This window comes from Artibeus jamaicensis, unplaced genomic scaffold (assembly GCF_021234435.1).
Source record: "Artibeus jamaicensis isolate MK-2021 breed Jamaican fruit bat unplaced genomic scaffold, CSHL_Jam_final contig_466, whole genome shotgun sequence".
Classification (NCBI taxonomy): domain Eukaryota; kingdom Metazoa; phylum Chordata; class Mammalia; order Chiroptera; family Phyllostomidae; genus Artibeus; species Artibeus jamaicensis.
Genome location: NW_026521844.1, coordinates 19,835,875 through 19,855,395, shown reverse-complemented (window position 1 = coordinate 19,855,395; position 19,521 = coordinate 19,835,875). Strand labels below are relative to the sequence as shown.

Here is a 19,521-nt window from a genome sequence, read left to right as displayed (position 1 = left end):
TGAGAAGGAAGCGCATCCAGGCAGAGGGAAGAAGAGAAATCCTGTGGTCAAGAGAAGACTGAAGAGGGACGAGAGCAGCAGGCAGCCAGGGAGGGGCCAGGGCCGGCGGGGACCGGGAAGTCCACATGACGGGTGCAGGTTTCAGTCTTCATGCAGTGGGAATCGGGGGAATTTCAATTATTAGTCAATTTATTATTTTTCATATTTTATTTAGTTTTAGAGAGAGGGGTAGGGAAGGATGAAGAGGGGGAGAGAAACACAGGACCTGGCCCATGACACAGGCATGTGCCCTGACTGGGGATAGAACCGGCAATAGAACCAGGGACTTTTCACTTTGTGGGAGGATGACCAGCCAACTGAGCCGCACGGGTCAGGGCTCCAGAGGACATTTTAATTGAAGGAGTCACAAGATGTAATTTACATTTGTAAGAGACCCTTGCAGATGGAGGGGATGGGACAAAAAAAGCAGTGGAGGGTGAACCATCTATTTAAAAAGTGGTGCAAGGCACCTATTTATAGATTCGAGAATGGATTGGACAGGTGTGGACATGTAGTGAGGTGAAGAGAGGAATTTGGGGTTTGATCACCTGCACGGACAGTGGCGTCCTTCACTGAGACCAGGAACAGGGGGAGAGGTCTGGATGGAAATCCAGAATTCTGTATTGGCCGTGGTAAGTGAGAGACGCCACGTGGTGTCTCTGAACAGGCAGTCGGCAGCCAAAGCTGCAGTGGGGGTGTAACAGTGGGAAATCGTTAACACTGGGAAATCGTAACCATTCTTTTGACATCGTTTCTGTAAGTGCTGACTCTGGCTAATATGTAGCTTGTAGATAAACAGCATGCTTATATGAAAATCCTAGGAATTAACTTCAAAAGATAGGGACTCCAACCTTTAGTCATCCCAGCTCCGGGAGATTTGCTGACCTTCACCCAAGGACCCAGGATGACGTGAGGCTGAGATGATGTGAAGCCAGGATGACTAAGCCAGGATGCTGCACCCGGACCGTCACTTGCCTTATCGGAATGGACTGTGTTCACCTGCATGTGGAGAACTTTGGAACCCCCTCCCTTGGTCTCTCTGTTCTGTTCTCCCCTCCCTCCTTATTAAAGCCTCTGCCTCCACTGAGAGGTGGAGGTGGGCTTTGAGACATGAGTCCCCATCTTCCAGGTGGCCAGCACCTAAAAACAAACCTATACATCAGCACCTGCCTCTCAAGTATTGGCTTTCCTAGTGGCGGGCAGCTGGACCAGCTTTTGGTTACGGAGGGAGAGGGAAAGCGTGGAGAGGTGCACGGGGAGACTGGCCAGGGCTGGTGTGTGAGCCGTGGTGCCGTGGGGCTGGCAGAGGGTGAAAAGGGGAGAAGGAGCTGCAGCCTCCAAGGCCAGCTCACCAGGAGGAGGCAGAAGTGACGGGGAGAGAACACCTGTGACGGTGTCGGCTGGAAGAGTGAGGGCCCCAGAAATCACAAGGAGCTAGTGGCAAAGTAAGTTAAATCTCTCACAAGGACCCGGATTTAGCAACTCGGGAGTCACCAGTAACCTCGACAGGAACAGTCTTAGTAGGGTAGTGGGACCTGCCCTGTCCTCTCCTCTCCTCCCTCTGTTCTCTCCCCGCCCCAGGACCCCGCGCGCAGGCCGGAACCCGGGAGCCCTCCGTCCCCCTCACCCCCCATCCTCGCTCCCCGCAGTGCTCCACCTGCCGCCTCTCCCCACCCCATCGCCGTTTGTCCCCCTGCTCCCGCCCTGGTTCCGGCGTCGCCGCACCTCTCCTGGGCTCACCACTGTCCCGCACTGATTCCAGCCTCCTCTCCCCTGGTCTCTCCTCCAGCACTGCCCACGGGATGGCTCTACGATGCACGCCTGACCTTGAGTCTCTAGTCCTGAGGCCTCTGAGGCTCCCATCCCCTCAGGACGATGTCTTCTGGAGTGTGCTGGAATCAATCATCCTTGCCTCCTCTCCACCCTCCCAAAGTCCCCCCATTTGTCCCCTACTGAGATCTTAGAGAGCTCTTCCCTTTTTCTTTTCCCCGCTTTTATTAGTTTTTAAAATCTTTCTCTTGTTTTTCCCTTTCTCTTTTTCATGCATCCCTGCCTCATCCTGCCCATCCTGTAGCTAAGTGTTACCTCCTCCAGGAAGCCTTCCATGACCACTGCCCACCCTCTGGGCACCTGGCTGTGGCCCACAGCCACTCACCTGCTGCACCCGCTCAATGGTCAGCTCCATGTAGCGACTGATGGCTGCCGTTGCCCCAAGTGACTTGCAGTGCGGTAGTGTTGTGAGAGGCACCCAATCCAAATTCTTTCCAGCAGAGTTGGGGAGACAGACAGGGGGATTCTTAAGTCAGGAGACATTTTCTAAAAACAAGGTCCCATTTTCTTCCAAACAAAATCCCTAAAGTGGTTTCTGTTTCTTTTATGGCATATGTCACTTTCTGCTGCCTATAATCTGTACCTTATCTCTTTGTCACACCAGCTCAGTGGTTCCCAAACTTTATACAGTAGCATCACCTGGGCATCCCCTTGACAAGCCAAACAACTGCTGTCCACCTCTCAGCCCCGTCCCCCCGGATTCTCTGGTTCCCTGGGCATGGACATGGCTGGACAGTTGAAAAGCCTCACAGGTGATGCTGAAGTTCGGGGACCACCACAGTCGCTGCTCAGTAAATGGCTTTGTAAAGCGGTGGTTCCCAAACCGCAGTGTGCGTCAGAAGCACCCAGTGGGCCGATTTACTACAACACCCTGAGTTTAGGATTTGGGGGGCCGGGTGGGGCCCCAGAATCTCCACTTCCAGCAATGGGAGCCCAAGGACCCCACTCTGAGCACCGCTGCTGAAGGGACCACAAAGCCCCACGTCCCCCCACAGAACAACCAGACACACGGCTTTCTTTGCGTATTCTAGCTCCCTTCTGGGATGTAATGTCTCAGCATTCGTTCTCGAGAGCGGCATGAATACCACCTCCCGCGAGAGCTTCTCGGAACTCGGCTCTCCCCTCCCAGCACCTGTGTAGCCCGCCCCCTCGCTTTGGCCACACCCTTCTAGTTCCTGACCTCAGTCGGATTACATGTTAAGTTTGGTGATACATACATTTAAGTACATATGAGTAAGTAGGTCACTGAATAGCATGAGTGGACATTTGACTATTTCATCTACGTTGCTAAAAATCCACTGAAGTTTATTAAGCGTTCAAAAAACTTCAAAAGATGTTGTCAATGGGAAGTGGAGGAGCCTATTTATTCAGGGCCCCTCGGTGCTGGGCACGAAGAGTAGTTTTTTAGAGGGACCAAAGGGCCAGGCTCAGAGGGACCCCGCACCCCAGGCCCACCTCCGCGCCCTCCATGCGCCAACACTGGTGGGACCGCGCTTTTCCAGCCCAGGAGACCTTGCCTGGTTTCTTGCCTCCTCGTTGTCTTCCTCTTTCTCCGCACAGGTCAGAAGGGCTTGGGTGTCCGGGCTCTCTCTGGCTTCAGAGGCAAACCCCAAGGCCCTTCTCATCTTGCTTTTCATCACCCAGGACAGGAAAATGATCTGGGACGTGCAGTTAAGGTCCAAGGACGCGGAGTTCCAGCCACCCGATGCCACCTTCACCTCTGCAGCCAAGGGCCCCACCCTGAGCTCTCGCTCCCTGCCTCGGGGCGCTCACCTGAGGACAGGGCCAGGTGTCTCTACTCTCCCCCTCAAGGGCCTGGTGCCTGGTGCGACCCTGCCCCTCCCAAGCACTCAGGAAATCTTGTTAAACAAAAGCATTGTGAAACCGCCTTCCTCGGAGAACTTGGCTTGCAGGGACCATACCCGTAGTGGGTTGAGTAGTGTCCCCTCAGAGTTCATGTCCATCTGGAACCCCAGAACGTGACCTCATTTGGATATAGGGCCTTTGCTGAGGTGATTAGTTAAGATGGGGTCATACTGGATGGATTAGGGTGGACCCAATCCCCTGACAGGAGCCCCGACAGGAAGACAGGACACACAGAGGCATGCGGAAGGAAGAATGCTGTGTGGAGACAAAGGCAGAGGGGGACCATGCTGCCACCAGCCGAGGGACCCCAGGAGCCGAGGGACCCCAGGAGCCGGAGAGGAGAGAGTGTCCCAAGAATCTACGGACAGAGTGCGCCCTGCCCGGGGTTGGGGCTTCTAGCCTCGAGCTGAGAGAATAAATTTCTGTTAAGTTGTCAGGTATGTAGCAATTTGTCACGGCAGCCCTAACACACTTTTTAAATTGAATTTATTGGGGTGACATTGGTTAATAAAAGTACAAAAGTACGTGGTCTAGAACACGTCATTGGTGCAACACACGTTGTGTTGTGTGCTCACCACCCCACGACATCAGGTCTCCTTCCACCACCATTTGTGCCCCTATTCCCTCTCCTGCCTCCCCCACCCCATCCCCCACCCACTTAGCAAGAGAACATATGTTTCTGAACTACTAATGCTAAATCCACAAGTTTTTCACACGCACCCCCACCCCCATCTCCAGCTACCGCTGTCTGCACTCAGCTGCCTTCGAGGTCCTTGTGCCAAGGTCACTGCTGTGTCAGCGCTTTGTGCACCCCCAGGGGAGCCAAGAAGGTGCTCACTATCACCGACGAAGGGCGGCCTCGTCCACTCTCACCTCGGCTGCGCCAGCCTAGGCTCCAGGACCACAGAGGACCCAGGGAACGATTACCCTGCACAGCAGGTCAGCTTGCAAAGCCTGCCCCTAGCCGGTGGGAAGGCAAGGCCCAGATGAGGAAGACAGACAGGCCCACAGAGGGCAGGGACCAACCTAGGTTGGGCGCAAAGCTGGGACTGGACCCCGGCTCTCCTGGCCCCGGGGCCAGAAACGGGTACAGACCCCTTTGCTGTTTCACTGAGTTCCAGCTAGGGAGAATTATTCTTATTTCTTTAAAAAGAAAACAAAACGCATTATCGCACATTGCAGTTATGTCTCCCTGTGCTAGGCTTGAAACCACCTCCCTGGCCACTGGAGAGAATTCCCTCTGGCAAGGGGAAGGAGGGCATGACAGGGGCGGGAGGAAGGAGGCAGGCAGGCGAGCGCCTCTGGGCCTGGGCAGATACGGCGAGGTCCAGCGCAGCTCGGCCGAGGGAGGTCAGGAACCAGGGTGTGGCCCGCAGCAGGTACTCAGGCTTCCGGTCGTGGGCCACAATGGCTGAAGCATACAGGAGGCCAGCAAGGGCCGACAGGAGCCGGGCCCACAGGTGGATGGAGGAAAACGTCTTACCCTGGCACTGGGCACAGAGAGGAGACAGCTGGGCAGGGAGGACCACTGCTGCGGCCCCAGCTGCTAAGGGCTCAGGCCCTGGTGGCACAGCAGATTGGAGGGCAAACCCTCTGCCCCTGACTAGTCCCCCAGGGAGCACTTATCTTGCAACCAAGGGGCCACTATGCTTGAATGCCTCTAGTGATGGGAAGCCCACTACTTCCAAATGTAGGAATGACAATATACTGGTTGCTCTCAATACGCCAGGCGCTGTGCTAGGTGTCTAACCCTTGAGTGGGAAGTGGCCTTCCCGTAACCTCTCCCCAGTGCTTTTCTCCAAGACTGGAGAGGACAAGGCTGCTCTTCCTGCCCCAAGACAGCCCTTCTGATTTCTACACCCATGCACTCAGCGAGCAGTGTTTGCTGGTGCCTGCGGGCCCCACGCACTGGAATGCAGCGGGGAACACAACAGACAAGCCCGCTGCTCTCACGGGGCTGATGTTCTCCTATCTCGTTCCCAAGCTAACGACCCGGTAAAGAACTGAAGGAGCAAGTTTCAGGGTGTGACGGACGAATGCTGTGGAGAAAGTGAAGCGGAGTGGAGGGACTCAGTGGTGGGGCTGGCCTGGGCTGCTTTAGGTGGGGTGGTGGTCTGGGTGGAGTTGTGTCCCCGCAAAAGATGTGAAAGTGCCAACCCCAGAGCCTATGAGTGTGACCTTCCTAGAGATAAGGTCTTTGCCGATGATCACGTGGAGATGAGGTCACTGGGGTGAGCCCGGATCTCACTGGGTCGTGTCCGCATAAAACGGGAAAGCTGGACACAGACACGTACAGAGGGAAGGGCCACGTGAGATGCCCGAGAGGGGAGAAGGCCGTGTGGACACTGGAGTCGTGCCAACGCCAGCCAAGGAACTTCCAGAGGCTCGGAGAGAGGCCTGGAACAGATCCTGCCCTGGCACCTTCAGAGACGGTGTGGCCCTGCTGACACCTTGATATCGGACCTCGGACCTCCAGGACTTCGAGACAGTGCACTTCTGCTGTTCGGCATCTGTGATGCTTCATCATGGTGGCGTTAGTAATTAAGACAGGTGTTGGGAGCACCGCAGCAGTTTCTTCTAGGACCTTCACCTGACACGGTTGCCCAGCCCCCATGCCACCCTGCACACCTGTCCTGGGGTCCCTGCAGGGAGAGCAGTGCTTCTTACTCTACCCTCCCTTGATCTGCAGAGAGAACCTTTGCTTATGAGACCCAGTGTCCTGTGGGGTTTCTGGCCAACACAGCATAGGCTGCGGCTTCCCACGGATGATCGACTGAGCAACTGGCACTCCCGGAGTCTGTTCTGGAACTGCTATTAAACGAGGCTCTTGGGCAGGTGAATTTTCTAGATGTGAGGATAGGCTCATCTTGTTTCCAGCGTTAGGCTGGCCGTTATTCCCTCAGCAAGGTCCTCTGGAAGCACACGTGTGCACGCGTCCATGGTATCTTGCTCTTTCTTGCCTTGGTGGCTTCCCCGTGCTCTCTTCTCTCCCTCGCCTCTGCCTCTTCAAATCCTACCTTCCCTTCGGAGACAACCCGAGGCCTCCCCAGCGCCCACCGGCCTGACAGTGTAAACAGTTTTCAGCCTCACTCATCTGAATAGTGTAGGAGCCTTCTCTCCCTCTTCTGAAACCCCAAACACTTGAGGCTATATTTCTTAGGGCATTAAATGATCCTACTTTGCAGTTCTGTGTCTTTTGTGAGGCTGTGGGCTTCCCAAGGGCAAGCACAGTGTCTCAAGTCATATCTGTATCCCCCTGGGACTGGCCAGCACAGGTCTTCCCTCACCACAGATGCCTGAGATACCTGCAAGTGAGATGCTCTCGCACACACAGGACCCCAGGAGCTCCATTGACTCTACCCTCTGAAACCTACTCTTGGCCTAACAGGGTGTTTGTTGGTCCAACCCTGGTGGCTTTTTCCCAAGAGCCTGCTTTTCACTTGCTGTGACTGCTGAGAGGATGCAGTGGGTTCCCCAGGTCTCAGGACTGCTCCTGGGCCAGCCTCCTACGCACCCCCCACCACACACACACACACACACACACACACACACACACACACACGGCGTAGCACCGCCTCTCTGTCCCGGTGACCTGGAGCTTTGACGAGGCTCCCAGATGCCCTAAAACCTGCCACGGTGGCCCACCACCCCAGCCCCAGCCCCAGCCCCAGCCTCACGATTCTGGAGAGAAAGGGGATCCGGGACGCCCAGGAGCCAAAGGCTGCGATGCCACCCAGCAGGTAGCCAAAAACTTCGGTGTTGTCCTGCAGGAACAAGTGTCACACTCAGTGCTCCGAGGAGACCGTCTGTACTCCAGACCCGTCCTTTTCTCCCTTTAGGAGGGTCCTCCCAACCAAGGCTAACCCTGCTCACCCCCACCCCCGAGGCATGTGTTGGGACCCGCGGAGGGAAGGGACCTGCACCCCCGCCACGTGCCCCCAGCTAGCCCAGCCTCACCTGCAGCAGGCTTCCCAGCAGCCTCCGCTGTGGCCCATGGACAAGGCCTGAAGCCTTTGGGACAGCAGCCCAGAGAGCCCAGCAGGGGCCCAGGCTCAGTGGCAGCGTCAGGGCAAATACACTGGCCCTGAGCTGCTGCCTCCTCTTCCTCTCCTGGGAGCTGTGACCTGCAAAAGACACCAAAATCCCCTCAGTTCCTGAGGACCTGACAGGCTGGGGAGAACTGGTGTTGGTCCAGCCCTGATGCCGGGACACACACCCATGTTGTTCTCCTGGCCAGATCCTCCCACCCCTTCAAGGTTGTGCCACCTCTGTGAAGGAGTCCTTCCTCCCCATCACCCAACCCCCCCCACACACACACACACACACACACACACACACACACACACAACTGGCACTCTCTCCTTCCTCAGCCCTCTTCCAAAGTTCATGTTCAAGGCAGGATGATGTTTCCCTTATCATGTGCATGTAGCTGACTGCGCAGGGCCGCCTCTCCTGGGCTGGGGCCCTCTGAGGGCAGGCGCCGTGCCCTGGCCGGTCCCACAGTCTCGTCAGAGCCTGGCTCAGAGCAGAACTGGCACAAGCCTGGTGAAGGCATCAATGAGGGAACATGTTTGTGCCGGGACACAAACTGAGAGGGACAAGGAGCGTTGTCCTTCAAAGTCCCCTTGAAATGTAAGACAGACGCTCCCCTGAACAATCCTAAGAACGCTCCCTCTCTGTGCAGCACTGAGCAGCTGAGGGCATCTCACATCACCCACCATGCGTGCGTCTCCCTTTGGACGAGGGTCCAACCGCACTGCCGCCCCTTCTCAGGAATGCGCCTGTCCCACAGCTTGACCACTCATCATGGGCCACACCAGGCAGAGCCTCCCCCGCTCTGCGTGACCCATGCCCCTTCCTGGCATCCATTTCTGGAAGCTGTAGGGCTTCAGTGCCCCCCACCCCCACCGGATATGCATCCTGGGGTGTCACTGTTCATTCCCAAAGCTGGACACCCCCTCTCTGCCCAGCCTTTGCTCACACTGTCTTTTCGCCCTTGCCTGCAGTCCCAGTTCCAGCGTCACTGCCTTCCCTGACACCTGCAGCCCCTTCCCTCCCCCCGGTGCCCATGGTGGGTGTGTGCACACCTCCTCACTGGCAGCTCTAAGGACTGCTTCGGGCCCTGTCTCCCTCCTCTGGCTGGTCATTCGTCTGTGCCTGGCAGGGGTCCAGCTGGGGCGGGGCAAGGCGTAGGCACTCAGTGTGCTGATGAATGAGAGTCTGAATGAAGACAGGAACAGATGGCCACACACTCACCCAAATTAGACTTGAATTTGGAGCCACAGAGTGGGAACAGAATGAACACAAAGTTCATCAAGTCAACAGCCGCTAGGTAGGCACCAGTGAATACCTGGGAGCAAATGGAAAGAGTCTTCATGTTCAGACCTTTTTCAGCAACTGCAGCACCTCTCATCCTGGATCTCCTCTGCCACACATGGTCCACTGACTAGTGCTTCCAGGGACGCCTCCCAGCCCCGAGAAAGGTTGAGATCACCTCCATCTGACAGGTAAGGAGCTGGGTGGATGCTTAAATGATTCATCTCAAGTAATGAAGCCGCCCATCAGCGGAGATGGGCTGGAAACCTAGCCCTCTGCTTCCTATTCCACACTCTCTCCACCACGTGGTGAAATCCCTACTGTGTAACTTCGGCCAAGCCACTGACCTCTGGGCCTCAGTTTCCTCATCTGCAAAACATGGAGAACAACAGTGCCTCCCTCACCACGAGAGCAGATTACGCGAGTCAGTACGTGGGAAGAGACTGGTCCAGCCCCTGGAGCAAAGGACAATGCACCCACCTGGAAATGCACTGGCAACCAGGGCAGTGTGGTCAGTGCTACGAGCATGTGTTTGGAGTTTGACTCCTGGCGCTGCAACTTAGCGAAGTTAGTTAACCTCTCTTTGCATCGGTTTCCACGCGTGTACAACAGGGATAAGAGCACTCATGTCAGAATGATTTGAGGGTCCACTGAGTTAATATACAAAAAGCCCTTAGTGCTAAGTACGCAGTGCAGTATTTAATAAGTGCCAGCTGTTATTACTGGACTGCAGCTGGGCCTCATTACTCTCCATCTCCTGATGGGAATGGGCACCCCAAATGAAAGGTGATCTGTTTCTGAGACAATACTGCTCAAAGCAGGGTCAAGAACTCCCTCAGTCTGTGTCCTGATTACTAAGCTGTCCTCCTTCATGTCCAACTGGGTGGGCAAAAGGTCAGGAGCAGCCCTACGAGGCGGCCCTGCAGGGAAGCCCACAGGTTTTTCTTGGGATAAATGTTTTGGGACAGACCTCTCTTATACAGGTTTGTTGGAGGGCCTAGATGTTGAGAAAAATTAAAATTGCTTCTCATCACCACCTGGGAAAGGATTCAGGCACCCCTGCATGAGCTGGGCCAAGGTCTGGGCTCTAAAAACAAAGCACCAACAATCACTATTTATTGAGCATCTACTATGTGCCAGCTGCTATTTTAAATGATGGGGATACGGTAGTGAATACAAGTTTTTGCTCCTGTGGTGCTGACATGCTAGTAGGAGTTAAACACAATAAGCAATAAACACACTCAGTAGGTAAAGCAGATGGTGTATGGGGAGTAAGCCATGGAAAAAAACAATAAAGCAGGACGAGGGTGTGTGTGGTGGAGAGGAAAGTCAGGGGATGCCTTACTGAGAAGGTGGCTTCTGAGCCGAGACTTGGAGGTGATCAGGGAGCCACGTGGCTGTCCAGACATGAGCATTGGAGGTGGGCAGAAAGACCAACAAGAACACAAGCCAAAGGGGAGGCAAATTGTGCCTCACACGGGGAGGGCACAAGACAGAAGTCATGGTCAGCTGTAAGCCGGACACACCTGGATCGTGAGCTGCCTGGCCAGAATCGCCCCAACCGCGTCACACAGGCTGGTCAGGAGGCAGCATGCAGCACACAGCGCCGACTGGGCCTGTCCGGATCTCTTTGCGCATGTCAGATAGAGAAGCCTGTGGGGACAGGGAGGGGTGTGGACAAAACATGGCAGCTGCAAGTCTGGGCTCCCACACGAGGGTCTGAACAAGACAACTGTGACTGTGTGTCCTTCCGAAGCACCCTCTCCCCCAGGTATTCTGCGGTGTTTTTGAACTTAGTTTATGGGTTGAAAAAGAAAGGATCAGATGGCTCCTTGACCCACCTCTCTTAATGAAGAGGAATTTCTTCCCTCCCACAAATCTGGCCAACTCAAGTTCATGACCACCTTTTTGGTGCTGACAAACTACTAGCTGTGAGGTTTCATTTCATGAAAGGAAACAGGAGGGTTATAAAAGTAAGCCAATCACAGCAGTTTACTACAGAGCAGAATTAATTGCCTGAATATAAAAAGACAACTTGTTTCTCTGAAATTAAAGTGAAATCCTTCTAATCCATCTGTGCCATCTGTGTAACAGCGTGGCCAGGCTTCTGCTGGCCAACATCCAAGCTGATTTCATTCTGGGTACATGTGCTTTACACAGGGAGTTAGCACAACTCCTAGAAGATGCCGTGGAACTCTGGGCTAACCAGACACAACTTGCTGGGTTATTTCCCTTATCGCCTCCACTGCCTGCACCCCACACAAGTTCAGAAAGGCAGAACATGCAGGAAGGGGCCAGAGGTCTCTGTCAGTGTCACTGACTGGATCTCAGAAACACTTTGTTCTAGATGTTTCCCCACTACATTTCTAGGGAGAAACCAAAGCACAATTGTAGCTCTGGTTTCATTTCCTCATTCTTAGGACTCGCAGGGTGGTACTTACTCCACATCCTTAGGACCATTTGGCTGGTTCTGAGCTTCAGGCCTTGGGGATAATGGATGCGGATGGAAGATACTAGGTTCCCAAACATCCCTGACCTGCCAGGGGAAGCCTGAAGCTCCCAGTAGGAGGATCAACCTTTAATTTGGTCCCTGGGCTCCTAGGAGTGAAAGTCTAGGAGTGAAAACTCTAAATTAGAAACTCTGAGTTAGACCCAGATTAGGGATAATTGATCTCAAACCTTCCATTTGAAAGCAGAGGAAACTGAGGCTATGGTGAGAGGGGAGTTAACCGTGGGCCTTCTGGCTTCATGGAGGCTTCGTTCTGTATGGACCCTGCGGCTGCGTAGTCATTTTCCGGCTCTCGGGGGTTAGGGATGCCGGGCTGACTGACCCGAACCCAGCTCACACACAGCTGGGAGGAGACATAATCCCTCGAGATAAATGAAAGTTCAGGGACAGTGAAGTCCTAAAAACAACAGTGGGTCCAGACCTGAGGCAGGTGAGAAAGCTGAAGCTCTGCTCTCAGACGGACTGGCTGGGCATTGCAGAGAATTCCCCACGCTCGCCGAACCTTGGTTTGCAGGTCGGTAAACTGCCTGTCATGCGGACCTGAGGGTGGCCGTGGGGAACACACGAGCTAATGCATGCAAAGCGCCTCTGCAGTTTCCGCTTCTGGTCCGGCTACTTTAATCCTCACGGGCCTGCCCTTTTCCAATAGGATTGCGGGTTTCAGTTCTTTCCATTCACTTGGGCAAGTTCGTTAACCTGCCAGAACCTGGGGCTTCCTGATCTAAATGGGGGTGATTACAGTCCCTACCTCCCGAGGCTGTGGCAGGGATTAAACGAGTTAGTGAATGCACCACGAGTGTCATTTTAGCCCTATTGCTGTCACTGAGCAGCAGGGCTGAGAATCGCTATTGCTATCAAGTGTCTGAGGGGACACCTACTGGGTGCCTAAGGTGTGGCAGTGCCAGTCTCCTGGGGGTGCTGGTCCTTTCCCCTCTGCCAGGGTATACTTGGGTGGCAGGATCCACCCAGCTTGGGACAGGGTGGCTGAAGAACTGGAGGCCACCGTTAGCCAGATTTCACCCAGGTTATGGTGGCGTTTTGACCAAACTGCTTCAGGTGCTGACAGAGCAGGGCAAACTCTGCCGCCAGAGTCAGATCAACCCTTCCCCATTTCCCAGTTAAGAGGGCCTTGGGAAATTGAGGCCAGAAACATCAAGAGACTTGTTCAAGGTCCTCGCCCTCTGCCAAGGGTTGGTGGCAGAGCTGGAGCAATAGTACTGATATTTAATGAGCACTTAACTAAGTGCTTTATCGGTGCTAACTTTTAATCCTCTGTTCAGTACCAAGAGTTATCATCCCCATTTACGTTAGGTTTTATAGCTTGCCCGACGTATGTACACCTCTAGTCCTTGGGGAAAGGGTGACAACAGAACCCAGGACTGGAGGCGTCCAGTCCAGAGCCCTGCCCACTGCACCTCCCAGCCTCCTCCTGTGGCCCAGCCTCCCTGTGCGTATTACCCGGAAAGAAGTAGCCTGACTTCAGTCTACAGCGATCTGTTAGTTTCAGTCCTGGAACTGTGCTACCTCCTGCAATCTCCCTTTCTGCCCCCTCCCCTCTGGGTTTCCAACTGGGACTTGGGGGGTGGGGTGGGGTTGAAGGGTAGCTTCACCCCCCCACCCGGCCCCCCACTGCCCCTGGCAGTTGCCCCGCCCCGCCCTGGCGACGCCAGGTCCCGGTCCCCATTACAGTGCGTGGGCGGCGATCCAGCAGCAGCAGGCGCAGATCCACAGGCCAAAGGAGATGCAGACGCGGTGGTGGGCAAAGCAGCGGTCCAGGTAGTCCCAGTCCCAAAGCGCGGGTGCGGGGCTGGGTGCCTCCTCCATGGCAAGCTCAGCTCTGCGGGTCCAGCGCGGGAGCCCCCCCACCCCCCGCGTGGCCGGGGACCCGTGCGCAGTCCCCCCCCAGGCCGCGGGCAGCCCCGAGCTCTGCCGCCCCTCGCCCCTTCTCTGGGTCAGGTTCCGCTGCAGCGGCCCTCTGGAGCCGCGACCGACTGCGTGCGGGAGAAGGGCACGTCCAGTTCTGCTGCTCCCGGGAGCTGGCGGCGGCGGCCAAGACTCGAGGTTAAAGTTTCCGGGACCGGGCGGCTCCCCACCCCTGGCGCTATTGTCGGGGGTCCGCGGGCCGGAGGCCGCCCCCCAGCGGCGGGAGCCGGGAGCAGCGTCCGCACAAAGGCTGCAGCCCCCACCCCTGAGAGCAATAGCCACGCGGCTCCGCAGCCCCCTTCGCTGCCACCCAGCCCCCCAAACCCTCGGCGTGAGCGGAATGCAGTGAGCTGATGGGTCACTGTAAGGCACTTTGTCTGTTCTTCAAGGCACCACATTTTCTGGGCCGAACAATGCACACTTCGAGCCTGGCGAAGCTCCTGCGTGCTGGGGATCCCGAGGTGAGGTGAGCGGAGCGTAGTCCCGGTGGTTAAAAGGCTGCAACACAAAGGTGTGGGGGGAGGAGACAAATGCGCTGGTGAACAAATCCCTCTCCATCGTCTTTCTTTTGTGAACCCGGGATGGCACCCTCTGCCCCACGCAGTCGCCCAAGCCAGGCTTATTAATGGACAGCTACCCCAGTTGCCTCTTTTTGTCCAGCCACACCGCCACACTTTGAGGCACACAGGGCTGTTTTTCCTGAAAATAAACTGTTGTCATAATGTTTAAATTTCCTGTTGATTTTAGTACATTCTCTTAAAGAAAAACATGCCTGTGTCATTTTTTATTTCTGAAAATAGCAGCTTTATTGAGAATTTCTTCATATATCATAAAATTCACCTTTTCACTTAGTTTTTTTAAAAGATTGTTAAAAATTTATTTTTAGAGAGAAGGAAGAGAGGGAGAAACATCAATTGGTTGCTTCACACACCCTACCGGGCACCTGGCCCATAACCCAGGCCCATGCCCTGACCTGGAACCCAACCCTTGACCCTTCAGTCTCTAGGACGAAGCCCAACTCAACAAACCACACCAGTCAGGGCAAAAGATGTTTTGGTATCACAACCATTTTCAACACTGTTTGGAAGTTGTCCAGAGTTACTCTAACTTTGATCCATGAACCCAGGTTTTACAAGCCGCCAGGACTGTAGAATTGATAGCTGGGAAAGGCTAACAGGACAGTTTGTGGGATGGGGATATTTGAGACTGAGACCTGTTGCCCTGTGGTGCAGTAATGGATGTTTCGGGGACACCAGTACACTAGTGATGCAGGTTAAGTAAGTTTAGCTAGGTTTCTTTACCATACAACTTTTAATGTTCTCCAGTATAACTTGCGACTCTATGACAGGAAGATAAAGTACCTAACACTTTCCAAACTCATGGTGCTGGGTCCAGTGGGCCATGGGTCAGACAACACTGTTGGAGGGTGTACAGTGAGGCAACAACTAGAGAGGAAAGCAAACAAAAAGAGCTACAAGTTCACTTACAAAAACAAATCATTTTCAGATGGTGTGAGTATTTCTCTGTACAATTTGAGAAAACCAATTTAAAAACTGGTCAGCTATAACAATAGTTTTACAGTATATCAGCAAAACCAGTTAAAAATAAAGAAAAATATCATATTTAAATACTATTAAAATATAAAATTTCCAGCAATAAAATTAATAAGTGTATCTGATCTATATGATGAAAACTAAAGCCCTGACCAATGGATCTGTTCATTGGAGCATTGTCCTGTACACCAAAAGGCCAGGGCACATATCCAGGTCTCTGGTTCAGTCCCCAGTCCGCCCGGACTGGGTTGCCGCCCGCACCAACGGGAGGCAACCAACCAATGTCTTCCCCCTCACACCCATGCCTGCCTCCCTCCCTCCCTCTCTTCCTCCCTAAACATATCCTCGAGTGAGGATTAAAAAAATAATGATAAAACAAAACCCAAAAAGTGTTCATTCTTGAAGAAAAAAGAACAAATAAGAAGCATTTTCAAGGTTGCTGTGAAGATGTTAATTTCTCAAATAAAATTCACCCTTTTAAACCATACAATTCAGCAGTTTTTAGTATATCCATGGAGCCGTGTGGACATAGCCAGGATCTAGTTTTAGAACATCTTTCCTCATCTGCCAACAAACCCAGGACCACCAGCGGTTACTGCCCACTCCCTGTGGCGTCCCCAGCCCCGGGCAACCACAGGTCTACCCCTGTCTTTATGGATTTCCCTCTACAGGACGTTCCTTATAAATGGAAGGATCCAATAGGTAAGCTTTTTGTGACTGACTTAGTGTTAATTCTTAAAGTTTCATCTCCGTTGCCGCTGATATCACACTTCATTCCTTTGTATGGCTGAATAGTAATCCATTGCTTGGGGGTAGCACATTTTATTTGTCCATTTATCAGTTGATGGACGTTCAGGTGTTCTCACATCTTGGTTATAATGAATAATGCTGCTGTGAACATTCACGTACGAGTTTTTGTGTGGACAAAGGTTTTGCATTCTCTTGGGCACATTCCTGGGAGAGGAATTGCTGGGTCCCATGGTAACCCTGTGTAAGGTTCTGAGGAACTGCGGGACTGTTTTCTAAAGTGGCTACATTATTTTACCGGCTTACCCATTTTTAAAAGTTATGACCACTCACAAGAGAAATGAAACACTGTATGTCCGGCGTTGTGCTGTGCGCTGGGGACACTTTGTTGAGAAAGACAGACGAGGTCCCTACCTTTGTGGACCTTCCAGTGAGTTCAGTGGAGGAAGGAGACATTAAACAAGCAATCAACCAAATAAAGGTAAAATACCTTATTAAACAAAAGGGCCCAAAATTAAAATGATAAAAGGATTACAATTAAGTGATATAAAATGAATGCCAACTAAGACAAGATTAAAGAGTTAAAAGGAAAAAATATATGTAAAAGCCACGTTTCCCATAGTCTGCCAACAACCAATACGCACAGTCCAAAATCCCCACCTGCTGGGTTCACGCTCTGCCTCCCAGCAGCTGTGACTCGGCGCCAAAGCTCTGGTCCTCTCTGCACCTGGCTGTCCTCGCCTGTACGTGAGGGTGACAGCACCCACCTTGGAGTTACTGTGGTTACAAGAAACCCTGCGGACAGAGCCCCTGGCACACGTCAGGAGGACAGCTTATTATTGTTATTGTCTTCCCCAGGAAGAGCCTTAGAGCCACTAAAACGGAAAGTGGTTCAAGATAATGTGAAGAGAAAGATCAGCTAATGGTGGAGACAGAGGGCCCAGTTCTTGGTTCTATTCTCTTCTCTCCCAGATGCCGGAAGCATCTGGTCTTCTGGCTTTAAATACGGTCCCTGCCCCTGTGCCCCCCAAGTGAGTGTCTCCAGGTCAGACCGCCCCCGCCCCCAAACTTTTAGACTCACAAGTGCAGCTGCCTACTTGACATTTCCTCTCACACGTCTGATGGAACACGTCTAAAACCGAACTTGTAATTTCTCCTTCCCAAGGCTACTCGGCTGACAGCCGTCCCTCTGCAGGCTGACTGGGTGTCCCGGTCCCGTTGGGGCACAAGTGCCTGTGTCCGCACTCCTCCTCTGCTGGGACACCTCTCCCGGCAGGGCAAGCAGTGCCCTTCGACCAGGCTGTGAGCACCCTGCAGCCAGGGCTGTTCAGTTCACACCGTATCCCCAGCTCCTCGCTCAGTGCATGATCCTTAGTAGGATAATATTTACTGAACAAATAGTTTGAAACAGTTCATATTAATCTGTCATGTACTGTAGTAGGAGCATGTTTACACTGCTTTGGTGACACCTAATGTTGTGTGTGTGGGCATGTTGGGGAAGGCTTTTGAGAAATTCAGGAACTGGGCTTTGAAGAGTGTGGCCTGTGGCCACCGGCAAGCAGCAGAGGGTAGGAGATGAAGTGAGAGAGGCCTTCAGCAGCCAGGCGTGAGGCTGCAGGGAACACTTAGGATTAGGTATTCTGACCAACACCCTCCCTGCCAGTCGGACCCCTCCCAGTACGTCCCAGAGGGCTCTCCGCAGGGTTGGTCCTCAGGAAGTAAATCAGTTCCGTTTCCAGGCTCTCCCGAGGTCTGGCAGCTGCCTCGCCCACAAGCTAATGTTTTTTGGCCAAGGTCCCCAGTTTGCCGAAAAGAAAAACTAACAAGTGGATCATAACACATGTTCTCCCCGCAAGGAGGCATTTCCTGTTGGCAGAGGCACTGCTCCCAAGGGCATTGTCCTGAAGGGTGGGCTGCAGCCAGTCCCTCGAGTGGGCAGCCAGTCGTGGCCGTGAATCCCAGCTACCTCGGGAGACGGGCCAGCAGCTCAACAAGCTTTCTCTTTTGAGGACGTTGCCTCCTGCCAATGTTCATGAAGCGTATTCTGTAGAGGAAGGGCTCATGGCTGCTCCTCACAAAATGACATTAAAAAAACTCCCATCAGTTTGATTTAGCTGCTGTAAATGTAGAGAAATCAATTCTAAGAGAATGCATTTTGAAATAATGGCATTTTCAAATCTTAGTCCTATTGTAGACATGCTGCAGTGTGGTGATTAAAGCAGGTGTAGGACTACTGGGTCCTGGGATCTATTTAAAAATCTGTCATCTGGCCCTGGCTGGTGTGGCTCAGTTGGAGCATTGTCCAGTAACTGAAGGGTGTGGGTTCAGTCCCAGGTCTTCTGGGTGAATGGAGGGGGGCAGTTGATCAATGGTTCTCTCTCCCCCTTCCTCTCTCCCTAAAAGCAATGAGAAAAAAAATTGTCCTTGGATTTGGATGAGGGTAAAAAAAAAAAAATTAAAGCTCCATCGTCAATACAGTTCATGATCTTGTGAGGTGTTTTTTTTAACTTATTTTCTCTCAAGTTCTTCATTAATAACATCTGATTACTGAAAGTCACTTGCTTCATGAGGCTCAGAAGTGAGGCAGGAACGAGAAACTAACAGATGTAACAAGGAAAGCCCTGCCTTTTTAAAGAGGTAAATCTCAATGAATACTGGCAAACAGCAAGGCAATTCACTTTTAAAGAGCCAACTAAGTAGAATGCAGTTCTTGAATATTTGCATTGAAATAATTACTAACGAGAAATGTAACTTCCCATTACAATTCAGAAAGAAATCAGCGTCCTACAAAGTTCCTACAGGCCAGTTTGAGAGCTGGATAATCCCGCTCCCCACAAGCCAGCGAAGGCGGAGGAAAGACAGAAGCCATGTTTCTGTTCCCTGTGGTCACAATTTGGTTCTGGTCTCCCAGTACAATTCTGGCTTGTCTGAATGACTCTGAGCCCTTGTGATAATATTTAATTCTCTTCTCTTACGACCTCACAGTCCCCAATTTTTTTATTTTGAAAAGTTCCAAAACCACAAAAAAGGTGAAATTGAAACTCACCAACTGAACACACAAGACAAACAGTGGAGATTATTCAGGGGGGAAATTTTGAATTTCCTCCCTCCCCACAGACTGACGAAGGGCAAGGCTGTGGGAACAGGGGACAGTAAGCAGACTTCTGGCTTGCTGCTGAGTTTTCCATGTTGCCCATCAAGAAAACATGTTGCTATTGGCTTCTTGTCAAAACTTCAACTTCCGTCTAATTTCCCAAGATGTAAACAGATGACAGCTATATAGCAGGTTATACTTTAAATGGGTGGTATATTTCTTGTAATAAAAGTGCTCAGGGAAAATGTCAGAACAATAGAGCAGTAATTGCAATTTGTAAGTCTAGATAAAGTACTATGCTGAACAAGGTTGGGAATACTTTAAAATAAACACACAGGAGGCTTAGGAAAACATTCTGGGCAGAAGATCCTTTCAGGGTGTCCTACTTTGGGTTCCTCGGACTCTAAGGAAAGGACTGTAGTTCGGTTAGTTAATTTAGGAGATAATTCCATGAATTAGAAGTGAGGGCGTGCAGAAGGTGAGACAGGGATGGGAGAAAGGCAAGGAAGGGTGAGTTCATGAGATGGTTTTAGCTTAGGGCAAGTGGGGCTCAATTCCACTTAGGATTTAGTGAGGACCGTGCAGGATGTGCACAGAGTGATGGGGAAGCTGGGGTACTTCCCAACCAGCCCCCATCCCTCACC

At 52.6% G+C, this 19,521-nt stretch overlaps 1 protein-coding gene and 1 long non-coding RNA gene across 5 annotated transcripts in view; one reads left to right on the top strand and one right to left on the bottom strand.

Annotated features, from left to right (window-relative positions):
* The window catches only part of TMEM44 (transmembrane protein 44), a 30,040-nt gene extending 16,520 nt beyond the window's left edge, over nt 1–13,520 (bottom strand). For 3 of the 4 annotated variants that reach the window (XM_037153415.2, XM_037153417.2, XM_037153416.2), the window contains exons 1-8: nt 13,248–13,520; nt 10,578–10,704; nt 8,992–9,085; nt 7,693–7,859; nt 7,413–7,499; nt 5,055–5,225; nt 3,387–3,527; nt 2,195–2,299 (exon numbers count right to left, since the gene is read on the bottom strand). In XM_037153415.2, the coding sequence (XP_037009310.2) occupies nt 2,195–2,299; nt 3,387–3,527; nt 5,055–5,225; nt 7,413–7,499; nt 7,693–7,859; nt 8,992–9,085; nt 10,578–10,704; nt 13,248–13,384 (1,029 nt within the window). In that variant the 5' untranslated portion in view covers nt 13,385–13,520. Of the gene's footprint in view, nt 1–2,194; nt 2,300–3,386; nt 3,528–5,054; nt 5,226–7,412; nt 7,500–7,692; nt 7,860–8,991; nt 9,086–9,229; nt 9,384–10,577; nt 10,705–13,247 lie in introns of those variants that run through there. The other variant, XM_053667253.1, reaches the window with a different exon arrangement.
* On the top strand, nt 13,248–14,213 carry LOC119055247 (uncharacterized). Its single transcript, XR_005083661.2, has 2 exons — nt 13,248–13,336; nt 13,517–14,213. It is a non-coding gene; the product is annotated as an uncharacterized LOC119055247 (long non-coding RNA).
* The last annotated feature ends 5,308 nt before the right edge of the window (nt 14,214–19,521 follow it).